The sequence below is a fragment of the Pelophylax lessonae genome (genome assembly GCF_965119305.1).
Source record: "Pelophylax lessonae genome assembly, chromosome: 7".
NCBI classification, from domain to species: domain Eukaryota; kingdom Metazoa; phylum Chordata; class Amphibia; order Anura; family Ranidae; genus Pelophylax; species Pelophylax lessonae.
This window is the reverse complement of record NC_138774.1, coordinates 301,376,472-301,389,290: the sequence shown is the minus strand read 5'-3', so window position 1 is coordinate 301,389,290 and position 12,819 is coordinate 301,376,472. Positions and strand designations below refer to the sequence as shown.

General features: G+C 54.5%; 1 protein-coding gene across 1 annotated transcript in view; it reads left to right on the top strand.

Annotated features, from left to right (window-relative positions):
• Positions 1-4,458: 4,458 nt before the first annotated feature.
• Positions 4,459-12,819, top strand: part of LOC309560635 (ras-related protein Rab-32-like) — a gene marked incomplete at both ends in the record, with an annotated part of 13,194 nt that continues 4,833 nt past the window's right edge. Inside the window, one exon of the mRNA XM_082264256.1 lies at positions 4,459-4,660. Within this exon, the coding sequence (XP_082120382.1) occupies positions 4,459-4,660 (202 nt within the window). The remainder of the gene's footprint in view (positions 4,661-12,819) is intronic.

Here is a 12,819-nt window from a genome sequence, read left to right as displayed (position 1 = left end):
CCAGTAAAATAGAGTTGAACCTCTTTGTGTCTATAACATTCTCCACTCTTATGGGAAAAGTTTCCACACGATTTTGCAGGGTGTCTGTGGGAATTTGTGCCCATTTGTGAGGTCAGGTACTGATGTTGGGTGAGAAGAACTGGATCACCACCCGAGTTCCAATTCATCCCAAAGGTGATCAGGAGGGATGAGGTTGGGGCTCTGTGCAGGACATTCGAGTTCCTCCATGACCTCAAACCTACTGAACACCTTTGGGAAGGCCTCATCCCAAGGCTGGATTCACACTTATGGAAAATGGATGCGGGTTTCCCCACATCCGATTCGCATGACAGGAGACTGTGACCGACTCTCAATGGAGCCGGTTCACACACCTCCGGGGCGGCCGGGTCAACACTGGAAGAGGGTCCTGTGCGTCTTTGGCTCAGTTGCAGGTCCAAATTAAGGCAAAAATTTGGGGCCGATTCGCACCTGAAATGGAGAACATCGATGCACCGGACCCCCTGCGGTGAGCCGTAGCCCCAGGAAGTGTGGAACCCAACCTAAAGGTGTTCCTTAGTGTTGAGGTCAGGTACTGATGTTGGTTGAGAAGACCTTATACCAAAGGTCTTCCAAAAGTAGGGATGAGGTCAGGGCTCTGTGCAGGACACTGGAGTTCCTTCACATCAAACTGGTTTTACCATGCTTTGCACACGGGGAAAGGGGGGCACAGTCCTGCTTTGTACACGGGGGGTGTACAGTCATGTGTATATGGCTCTGCCTTTGTACACAGGGGGGGGCACAGTCATGGGGGACAGAAAAGGGTCTTCACCAAACTGTTACCACAAGGCTGGAAGAGAACAATTGTCTCCAATGTCTTTGTATGATGGAGGATTACCAGGACCCTTCACTGGAGACATCTGAACCCCATAATTCGGAGGGGGGGGGGGGTGTTCCCTTCATTTAGTGCTTACCCCGGGTTACTGTTCAGGACAACCTCTCCTTACAATGTCCTGGGCCTGGTAATATTATTTTGGTCATTGTTATATCTTTTTTTTGTAATAAATCTTGGTCATAGCTCCTGGGAGTTGCTGGTATAATTTTTTGCACCCATTGTTGGTACAAAAGTCTTTGCAGTTTATAGTCCACAGCTGATGTACACCTTATACAATACTGGGGGGGGGTTCACCCTCTATGTCTTGGTGACTACTGTCTCCAGAACAAAACTTCGGGCTGTTACCAGAATAGGAAGAACCCTGGAGCACATTTAGGGTGTCATGTGTCTGTCAATGAGCTGTGTGGGAGAACGTCACCAGCCCACCATGGATCTCCAGAATGGGTCCAAAGCTTTATTCAACAATCACATTAGGCCAGGGCCATCTTACCGAATGGGCAGTCTGGGCAGTTGCCCAGGGGCCCCACTTGCCCGGGGGGCCCCACCTGCCCAGTGACCCACCCCCAGCCAAGCATTATTCCAGATTCTCGCGAGCATCCCGCCTTAGCAGGTGGCAATCGCCTGTCGGCCCTGTGCTGCTGTCAGGCCACTTGGCCCATGGAGGGGGAGCCCACAACTGCAGGAATGTCTGTCGGCCTCCATGGGAACAGGCGCACACAGGACAGTCCAGTCGGACACTGCTGTACCAATAAATATCACCTTATCGATAATTTGCATTGCCCGGGCCCTTTAATGCTCTTAAGATGGCACTGCATTAGGCTCCTCCAATCAGCATGATAAAGGGGTCCTGCGAGGTTCCAAAATGTTGCTTCTGCTGTAATAATGTGATCGCTAAATAAAGCTTAGGAGCGTCCTGGAGATCCATGGTGTGCCGGTGAGGTTCTCTCGCTTTGGCGGTCTTCGGTTGCAGCCGATGGTCTCTGCAGCACCCGCTAACACACGCAGCCATCTCTCCAGGAACACGTGTGTTGGGAATTGTGCATTGGTGTCAATGAGCTGGGTCCAGGTCTGTATGACAATGGGAGGGGTCCTTCTCATCCCACATAAATGGGCCCCTACCTTCCAGCTGGCCCCTGCAACATACAGGGGGTATACAATGTACAACATACAGGGGGTATACAATGTACAACATACAGGGGTATACAATGTACAACATACAGGGGGTATACAATGTACAACATACAGGGGGTATACAATGTACAACATACAGGGGTATACAATGTACAACATACAGGGGGTATACAATGTACAACATACAGGGGATATACAATGTACAACATACAGGGGTATACAATGTATAACATACAGGGGGTATACAATGTACAACATACAGGGGTTATACAATGTACAACATACAGGGGGTATACAATGTACAACATACAGGGGGTATACAATGTACAACATACAGGGGTATACAATGTACAACATACAGGGGTATACAATGTACAACATACAGGGGTATACAATGTACAACATACAGGGGGTATACAATGTACAACATACAGGGGTATACAATGTACAACATACAGGGATATACAATGTACAACATACAGGGGGTATACAATGTACAACATACAGGGGTATACAATGTACAACATACAGGGGGTATACAATGTACAACATACAGGGGGTATACAATGTACAACATACAGGGGGTATACAATGTACAACATACAGGGGGTATACAATGTACAACATACAGGGGTATACAATGTACAACATACAGGGGGTATACAATGTACAACATACAGGGGTATACAATGTACAACATACAGGGGTATACAATGTACAACATACAGGGGGTATACAATGTACAACATACAGGGGTATACAATGTACAACATACAGGGGGTATACAATGTACAACATACAGGGGTATACAATGTACAACATACAGGGGGTATACAATGTACAACATACAGGGGTATACAATGTACAACATACAGGGGGTATACAATGTACAACATACAGGGGGTATACAATGTACAACATACAGGGGTATACAATGTACAACATACAGGGTATACAATGTACAACATACAGGGGTATACAATGTAGGGTTAACAGCAAACACACACACACATCAAAGGTTGAACTGGATGGACAGATGTCTTTTTTCAACCTCACTAACTATGTAACTTCCTGCCCTGTAGAGACAACAGGAAGTGGGAGGAAATCTCTCCAATGTGAGGGAAATCACAGTTGTCACCCGTGTCCCCATTGGGAGCTTTCCCCTCTTTTCCTGTTCTGGTGACAACTCTAAAATGTTGTATTTTTCCATCACCTTGGATGGTCCCCAGGACATATAGAAGGTTTGAATCGCCAACTGAGGAAGCAGACAGGGGGTCCAATCCTTCCACACGCCATGGACTATGGACTGCATCTGGTATAGGAATGTCCATCCAGAGGTGAGGTGCCCCGTGTATCTGGGAGGGGGAGGTTGGAATTCGGTTGTCACGTCTATGTGGAATTCTCTAAGTACATAAAGCCTCAGCCTATATGTAGAGGGATGAGTGAGGAGCCATTAGAGGATTGGGGTGAGGAGCGGTCGGAAGACTGGGCTGAGGAGCGAACGGAGGATTGGGGTGAGGAGTGATCGGAGGATTAGGGTGAAGAGCGATCGGAGGATTGGGGCAAGGAGCGTTCAGAGGAGTGGGGTGAAGGAGCGTTCGGGGGAGTGGGGTGATTGGAGGATTGGGGTGAGGAACGTTCGGAAGATTGGGGTGAAGAGCGATCAGAGGATTGGGACGAGAAGCGATTGGAGGATTGGGGGGAAGGAGCGGTCAAAGGATTAGGGCAAGGAGCATTCGGAGGAGTGGGGTGAGGAGTGATCAGAGGATTGGGGTGAGGAGATAACAGTGGATTGGGGTGAGGAACGTTCAGAGGACTGGGGTGAAGAGCGTTCGGAAGATTGGGACGAGAAGCGATCGGAGGATTGGGACGAGAAGCGATTGGAGGAGTTGGGTGAGGAGCGATCAGAGGATTGGGGTGAGGAGTGATCAGAAGATTGGGGAGAGGAGCGATCGGAGGATTGGGGAGAGGAGCGATCGGAGGATTGGGGAGAGGAGCGATCAGAGGATTGGGGTGAGGAGTGATCAGAGGATTAGGGTGAGGAGTGATCAGAGGATTGGGGAGAGGAGCGATCAGAGGATTGGGGTGAGGAGCGATCAGAGGATTGGGGTGAGGAGTGATCAGAGGATTGGGGAGAGGAGCGATCAGAAGATTGGGGAGAGGAGCAATTGGAGGATTGGGGTGAGGAGTGATCAGAGGATTAGGGTGAGGAGTGATCAGAGGATTGGGGAGAGGAGCGATCGGAGGATTGGGGTGAGGAGTGATCAGAGGATTAGGGTGAGGAGTGATCAGAGGATTGGGGAGAGGAGCGATCGGAGGATTGGGGTGAGGAGTGATCAGAGGATTAGGGTGAGGAGTGATCAGAGGATTGGGGAGAGGAGCGATCAGAAGATTGGGGAGAGGAGCGATCAGAAGATTGGGGAGAGGAGCGATCGGAGGATTGGTGAGGAGACAGAATGAGCTCCCCGAAGAGAGAGTACCTGTGTAAGGTGCTGGTGGTGGGAGACCTGGGGGTTGGGAAGACGTCGATCATCCAACGCTATGTACATAACATTTACTCCCAGTGCTACAGAGCCACCATCGGGGTGGACTTCGCCCTGAAGATCGTCCCCTGGGAGAAGGACACCATGGTGAGGCTTCAGCTCTGGGACATCGCCGGTGAGTCCTTCCCTTCCCTGGATGTCTCTATAGACCCTTCCACCCAAATCCACAAAAGTCCTACTAATCATTACATGTGGCGCCCCCACTCTGCCCAGTAACACACCTCCAGTATCAGAGCGCCCCCCCCCACTCTGCCCAGTAACACACCTCCAGTATCAGAGCGCCCCCCCCCACTCTGCCCAGTAACACACCTCTTGTATTAGAGCGCCCCCCCCACTCTGCCCAGTAACACACCTCCCGTATCAGAGCGCCCCCACTCTGCCCAGTAACACACCTCCTGTATATATGTATATATGTATATATGTAGAGGGATGAGTGAGGAGCCATTAGAGGATTGGGGTGAGGAGCGGTCGGAAGACTGGGCTGAGGAGCGAACGGAGGATTGGGGTGAGGAGTGATCGGAGGATTAGGGTGAAGAGCGATCGGAGGATTGGGGCAAGGAGCGTTCAGAGGAGTGGGGTGAAGGAGCGTTCGGGGGAGTGGGGTGATTGGAGGATTGGGGTGAGGAACGTTCGGAAGATTGGGGTGAAGAGCGATCAGAGGATTGGGACGAGAAGCGATTGGAGGATTGGGGGGAAGGAGCGGTCAAAGGATTAGGGCAAGGAGCATTCGGAGGAGTGGGGTGAGGAGTGATCAGAGGATTGGGGTGAGGAGATAACAGTGGATTGGGGTGAGGAACGTTCAGAGGACTGGGGTGAAGAGCGTTCGGAAGATTGGGACGAGAAGCGATCGGAGGATTGGGACGAGAAGCGATTGGAGGAGTTGGGTGAGGAGCGATCAGAGGATTGGGGTGAGGAGTGATCAGAAGATTGGGGAGAGGAGCGATCGGAGGATTGGGGAGAGGAGCGATCGGAGGATTGGGGAGAGGAGCGATCAGAGGATTGGGGTGAGGAGCGATCAGAGGATTGGGGTGAGGAGTGATCAGAGGATTGGGGAGAGGAGCGATCAGAAGATTGGGGAGAGGAGCAATTGGAGGATTGGGGTGAGGAGTGATCAGAGGATTAGGGTGAGGAGTGATCAGAGGATTGGGGAGAGGAGCGATCGGAGGATTGGGGTGAGGAGTGATCAGAGGATTAGGGTGAGGAGTGATCAGAGGATTGGGGAGAGGAGCGATCGGAGGATTGGGGTGAGGAGTGATCAGAGGATTAGGGTGAGGAGTGATCAGAGGATTGGGGAGAGGAGCGATCAGAAGATTGGGGAGAGGAGCGATCAGAAGATTGGGGAGAGGAGCGATCGGAGGATTGGTGAGGAGACAGAATGAGCTCCCCGAAGAGAGAGTACCTGTGTAAGGTGCTGGTGGTGGGAGACCTGGGGGTTGGGAAGACGTCGATCATCCAACGCTATGTACATAACATTTACTCCCAGTGCTACAGAGCCACCATCGGGGTGGACTTCGCCCTGAAGATCGTCCCCTGGGAGAAGGACACCATGGTGAGGCTTCAGCTCTGGGACATCGCCGGTGAGTCCTTCCCTTCCCTGGATGTCTCTATAGACCCTTCCACCCAAATCCACAAAAGTCCTACTAATCATTACATGTGGCGCCCCCACTCTGCCCAGTAACACACCTCCAGTATCAGAGCGCCCCCCCCCACTCTGCCCAGTAACACACCTCCAGTATCAGAGCGCCCCCCCCCACTCTGCCCAGTAACACACCTCTTGTATTAGAGCGCCCCCCCCACTCTGCCCAGTAACACACCTCCCGTATCAGAGCGCCCCCACTCTGCCCAGTAACACACCTCCTGTATATATGTATATATGTATATATGTAGAGGGATGAGTGAGGAGCCATTAGAGGATTGGGGTGAGGAGCGGTCGGAAGACTGGGCTGAGGAGCGAACGGAGGATTGGGGTGAGGAGTGATCGGAGGATTAGGGTGAAGAGCGATCGGAGGATTGGGGCAAGGAGCGTTCAGAGGAGTGGGGTGAAGGAGCGTTCGGGGGAGTGGGGTGATTGGAGGATTGGGGTGAGGAACGTTCGGAAGATTGGGGTGAAGAGCGATCAGAGGATTGGGACGAGAAGCGATTGGAGGATTGGGGGGAAGGAGCGGTCAAAGGATTAGGGCAAGGAGCATTCGGAGGAGTGGGGTGAGGAGTGATCAGAGGATTGGGGTGAGGAGATAACAGTGGATTGGGGTGAGGAACGTTCAGAGGACTGGGGTGAAGAGCGTTCGGAAGATTGGGACGAGAAGCGATCGGAGGATTGGGACGAGAAGCGATTGGAGGAGTTGGGTGAGGAGCGATCAGAGGATTGGGGTGAGGAGTGATCAGAAGATTGGGGAGAGGAGCGATCGGAGGATTGGGGAGAGGAGCGATCGGAGGATTGGGGAGAGGAGCGATCAGAGGATTGGGGTGAGGAGTGATCAGAGGATTAGGGTGAGGAGTGATCAGAGGATTGGGGAGAGGAGCGATCAGAGGATTGGGGTGAGGAGTGATCAGAGGATTGGGGAGAGGAGCGATCAGAAGATAGGGGAGAGGAGCAATTGGAGGATTGGGGTGAGGAGTGATCAGAGGATTAGGGTGAGGAGTGATCAGAGGATTGGGGAGAGGAGCGATCGGAGGATTGGGGTGAGGAGTGATCAGAGGATTAGGGTGAGGAGTGATCAGAGGATTGGGGAGAGGAGCGATCAGAAGATTGGGGAGAGGAGCGATCAGAAGATTGGGGAGAGGAGCGATCGGAGGATTGGTGAGGAGACAGAATGAGCTCCCCGAAGAGAGAGTACCTGTGTAAGGTGCTGGTGGTGGGAGACCTGGGGGTTGGGAAGACGTCGATCATCCAACGCTATGTACATAACATTTACTCCCAGTGCTACAGAGCCACCATTGGGGTGGACTTCGCCCTGAAGATCGTCCCCTGGGAGAAGGACACCATGGTGAGGCTTCAGCTCTGGGACATCGCCGGTGAGTCCTTCCCTTCCCTGGATGTCTCTATAGACCCTTCCACCCAAATCCACAAAAGTCCTACTAATCATTACATGTGGCGCCCCCACTCTGCCCAGTAACACACCTCCAGTATCAGAGCGCCCCCCCCCACTCTGCCCAGTAACACACCTCCAGTATCAGAGCGCCCCCCCCCACTCTGCCCAGTAACACACCTCTTGTATTAGAGCGCCCCCCCCACTCTGCCCAGTAACACACCTCCCGTATCAGAGCGCCCCCACTCTGCCCAGTAACACACCTCCTGTATTAGAGCGCCCCCACTCTGCCCAGTAACACACCTCCTGTATCAGAGCGCCCCCACTCTGACCAGTAACACACCTCCTGTATCAGAGCGCCCCCACTCTGACCAGTAACACACCTCCTGTATCAGAGCGCCCCCACTCTGACCAGTAACACACCTCCTGTATCAGAGCGCCCCCACTCTGACCAGTAACACACCTCCTGTATCAGAGCGCCCCCACTCTGACCAGTAACACACCTCCTGTATCAGAGCGCCCCCACTCTGCCCAGTAACACACCTCCTGTATCAGAGCGCCCCCACTCTGACCAGTAACACACCTCCTGTATCAGAGCGCCCCCACTCTGACCAGTAACACACCTCCTGTATTAGAGCGCCCCCACTCTGCCCAGTAACACACCTCCTGTATCAGAGCGCCCCCACTCTGACCAGTAACACACCTCCCGTATCAGAGCACCCCCACTCTGCCCAGTAACACACCTCCCGTATCAGAGCACCCCCACTCTGCCCAGTAACACACCTCCCGTATCAGAGCACCCCCACTCTGACCAGTAACACACCTCCCGTATCAGAGCACCCCCACTCTGCCCAGTAACACACCTCCTGTATCAGAGCGCCCCCACTCTGCCCAGTAACACACCTCCTGTATTAGAGCGCCCCCACTCTGCCCAGTAACACACCTCCTGTATCAGAGCGCCCCCACTCTGACCAGTAACACACCTCCCGTATCAGAGCACCCCCACTCTGCCCAGTAACACACCTCCCGTATTAGAGCGCCCCCACTCTGACCAGTAACACACCTCCCGTATCAGAGCACCCCCACTCTGACCAGTAACACACCTCCCGTATCAGAGCGCCCCCACTCTGCCCAGTAACACACCTCCTGTATCAGAGCACCCCCACTCTGACCAGTAACACACCTCCTGTATCAGAGCGCCCCCACTCTGACCAGTAACACACCTCCTGTATTAGAGAGCCCCCACTCTGCCCAGTAACACACCTCCCGTATTAGAGCGCCCCCACTCTGCCCAGTAACACACCTCCCGTATTAGAGCGCCCCCACTCTGCCCAGTAACACACCTCCCGTATTAGAGCGCCCCCACTCTGCCCAGTAACACACCTCCTGTATTAGAGCGCCCCCACTCTGACCAGTAACACACCTCCTGTATTAGAGCGCCCCCACTCTGACCAGTAACACACCTCCCGTATCAGAGCGCCCCCACTCTGCCCAGTAACACACCTCCTGTATCAGAGCGCCCCCACTCTGCCCAGTAACACACCTCCTGTATTAGAGCGCCCCCACTCTGCCCAGTAACACACCTTCTGTATCAGAGCGCCCCCACTCTGACCAGTAACACACCTCCTGTATTACAGCGCCCCCACTCTGACCAGTAACACACCTCCTGTATTAGAGCGCCCCCACTCTGCCCAGTAACACACCTCCTGTATCAGAGCGCCCCCACTCTGCCCAGTAACACACCTCCCGTATCAGAGCGCCCCCACTCTGACCAGTAACACACCTCCAGTATCAGAGCGCCCCCACTCTGACCAGTAACACACCTCCAGTATCAGAGCGCCCCCACTCTGCCCAGTAACACACCTCCTGTATCAGAGCGCCCCCACTCTGACCAGTAACACACCTCCTGTATCAGAGCGCCCCCACTCTGCCCAGTAACACACCTCCTGTATCAGAGCGCCCCCACTCTGACCAGTAACACACCTCCAGTATCAGAGCGCCCCCACTCTGACCAGTAACACACCTCCTGTATCAGAGCGCCCCCACTCTGACCAGTAACACACCTCCTGTATCAGAGCGCCCCCACTCTGACCAGTAACACACCTCCTGTATCAGAGCACCCCCACTCTGACCAGTAACACACCTCCAGTATCAGAGCGCCCCCACTCTGCCCAGTAACACACCTCCTGTATTAGAGCGCCCCCACTCTGACCAGTAACACACCTCCTGTATCAGAGCACCCCCACTCTGACCAGTAACACACCTCCTGTATTACAGCGCCCCCACTCTGACCAGTAACACACCTCCCGTATCAGAGCGCCCCCACTCTGCCCAGTAACACACCTCCTGTATTACAGCGCCCCCACTCTGCCCAGTAACACACCTCCTGTATTAGAGCGCCCCCACTCTGCCCAGTAACACACCTCCTGTATTACAGCGCCCCCACTCTGCCCAGTAACACACCTCCTGTATTACAGCGCCCCCACTCTGACCAGTAACACACCTCCAGTATCAGAGCGCCCCCACTCTGACCAGTAACACACCTCCTGTATCAGAGCGCCCCCACTCTGCCCAGTAACACACCTCCTGTATCAGAGCACCCCCACTCTGACCAGTAACACACCTCCAGTATCAGAGCGCCCCCACTCTGCCCAGTAACACACCTCCTGTATTAGAGCGCCCCCACTCTGACCAGTAACACACCTCCTGTATCAGAGCACCCCCACTCTGACCAGTAACACACCTCCAGTATCAGAGCGCCCCCACTCTGCCCAGTAACACACCTTCTGTATCAGAGCGCCCCCACTCTGACCAGTAACACACCTCCTGTATTACAGCGCCCCCACTCTGACCAGTAACACACCTCCTGTATTAGAGCGCCCCCACTCTGCCCAGTAACACACCTCCTGTATCAGAGCGCCCCCACTGTGACCAGTAACACACCTCCCGTATCAGAGCGCCCCCACTCTGACCAGTAACACACCTCCCGTATCAGAGCGCCCCCACTCTGCCCAGTAACACACCTCCCGTATCAGAGCACCCCCACTCTGACCAGTAACACACCTCCTGTATCAGAGCGCCCCCACTCTGACCAGTAACACACCTCCTGTATCAGAGCGCCCCCACTCTGACCAGTAACACACCTCCTGTATCAGAGCACCCCCACTCTGACCAGTAACACACCTCCAGTATCAGAGCGCCCCCACTCTGCCCAGTAACACACCTCCTGTATTAGAGCGCCCCCACTCTGACCAGTAACACACCTCCTGTATCAGAGCACCCCCACTCTGACCAGTAACACACCTCCAGTATCAGAGCGCCCCCACTCTGCCCAGTAACACACCTTCTGTATCAGAGCGCCCCCACTCTGCCCAGTAACACACCTCCTGTATCAGAGCGCCCCCACTCTGCCCAGTAACACACCTCCTGTATTACAGCGCCCCCACTCTGACCAGTAACACACCTCCTGTATTAGAGCGCCCCCACTCTGCCCAGTAACACACCTCCTGTATCAGAGCGCCCCCACTGTGACCAGTAACACACCTCCCGTATCAGAGCGCCCCCACTCTGACCAGTAACACACCTCCCGTATCAGAGCGCCCCCACTCTGCCCAGTAACACACCTCCCGTATCAGAGCACCCCCACTCTGACCAGTAACACACCTCCTGTATCAGAGCACCCCCACTCTGACCAGTAACACACCTCCAGTATCAGAGCGCCCCCACTCTGCCCAGTAACACACCTCCTGTATCAGAGCGCCCCCACTCTGCCCAGTAACACACCTCCTGTATCAGAGCGCCCCCACTCTGCCCAGTAACACACCTCCTGTATCAGAGCGCCCCCACTCTGCCCAGTAACACACCTCCTGTATCAGAGCGCCCCCACTCTGACCAGTAACACACCTCCTGTATCAGAGCGCCCCCACTCTGACCAGTAACACACCTCCAGTATCAGAGCGCCCCCACTCTGACCAGTAACACACCTCCTGTATCAGAGCACCCCCACTCTGCCCAGTAACACACCTCCTGTATCAGAGCGCCCCCACTCTGACCAGTAACACACCTCCTGTATCAGAGCGCCCCCACTCTGACCAGTAACACACCTCCAGTATCAGAGCGCCCCCACTCTGACCAGTAACACACCTCCCGTATCAGAGCGCCCCCACTCTGACCAGTAACACACCTCCCGTATCAGAGCGCCCCCACTCTGACCAGTAACACACCTCCTGTATCAGAGCGCCCCCACTCTGCCCAGTAACACACCTCCTGTATCAGAGCGCCCCCACTCTGACCAGTAACACACCTCCCGTATCAGAGCGCCCCCACTCTGACCAGTAACACACCTCCCGTATCAGAGCACCCCCACTCTGCCCAGTAACACACCTCCCGTATCAGAGCGCCCCCACTCTGCCCAGTAACACACCTCCTGTATCAGAGCGCCCCCACTCTGCCCAGTAACACACCTCCCGTATCAGAGCGCCCCCACTCTGCCCAGTAACACACCTCCTGTATCAGAGCGCCCCCACTCTGCCCAGTAACACACCTCCTGTATTACAGCGCCCCCACTCTGACCAGTAACACACCTCCTGTATCAGAGCGCCCCCACTCTGACCAGTAACACACCTCCTGTATCAGAGCACCCCCACTCTGCCCAGTAACACACCTTCTGTATCAGAGCGCCCCCACTCTGACCAGTAACACACCTCCTGTATTACAGCGCCCCCACTCTGACCAGTAACACACCTCCTGTATCAGAGCGCCCCCACTCTGACCAGTAACACACCTCCAGTATCAGAGCGCCCCCACTCTGACCAGTAACACACCTCCTGTATTAGAGCGCCCCCACTCTGACCAGTAACACACCTCCTGTATCAGAGCGCCCCCCACTCTGACCAGTAACACACCTCCAGTATCAGAGCGCCCCCACTCTGACCAGTAACACACCTCCTGTATCAGAGCGCCCCCCACTCTGCCCAGTAACACACCTCCTGTATCAGAGCACCCCCACTCTGACCAGTAACACACCTCCTGTATTAGAGCGCCCCCACTCTGACCAGTAACACAGCTCCTGTATCAGAGCGCCCCCACTCTGACCAGTAACACACCTCCTGTATCAGAGCGCCCCCACTCTGACCAGTAACACACCTCCTGTATCAGAGCGCCCCCCACTCTGACCAGTAACACACCTCCTGTATCAGAGCGCCCCCACTCTGACCAGTAACACACCTCCTGTATCAGAGCGCCC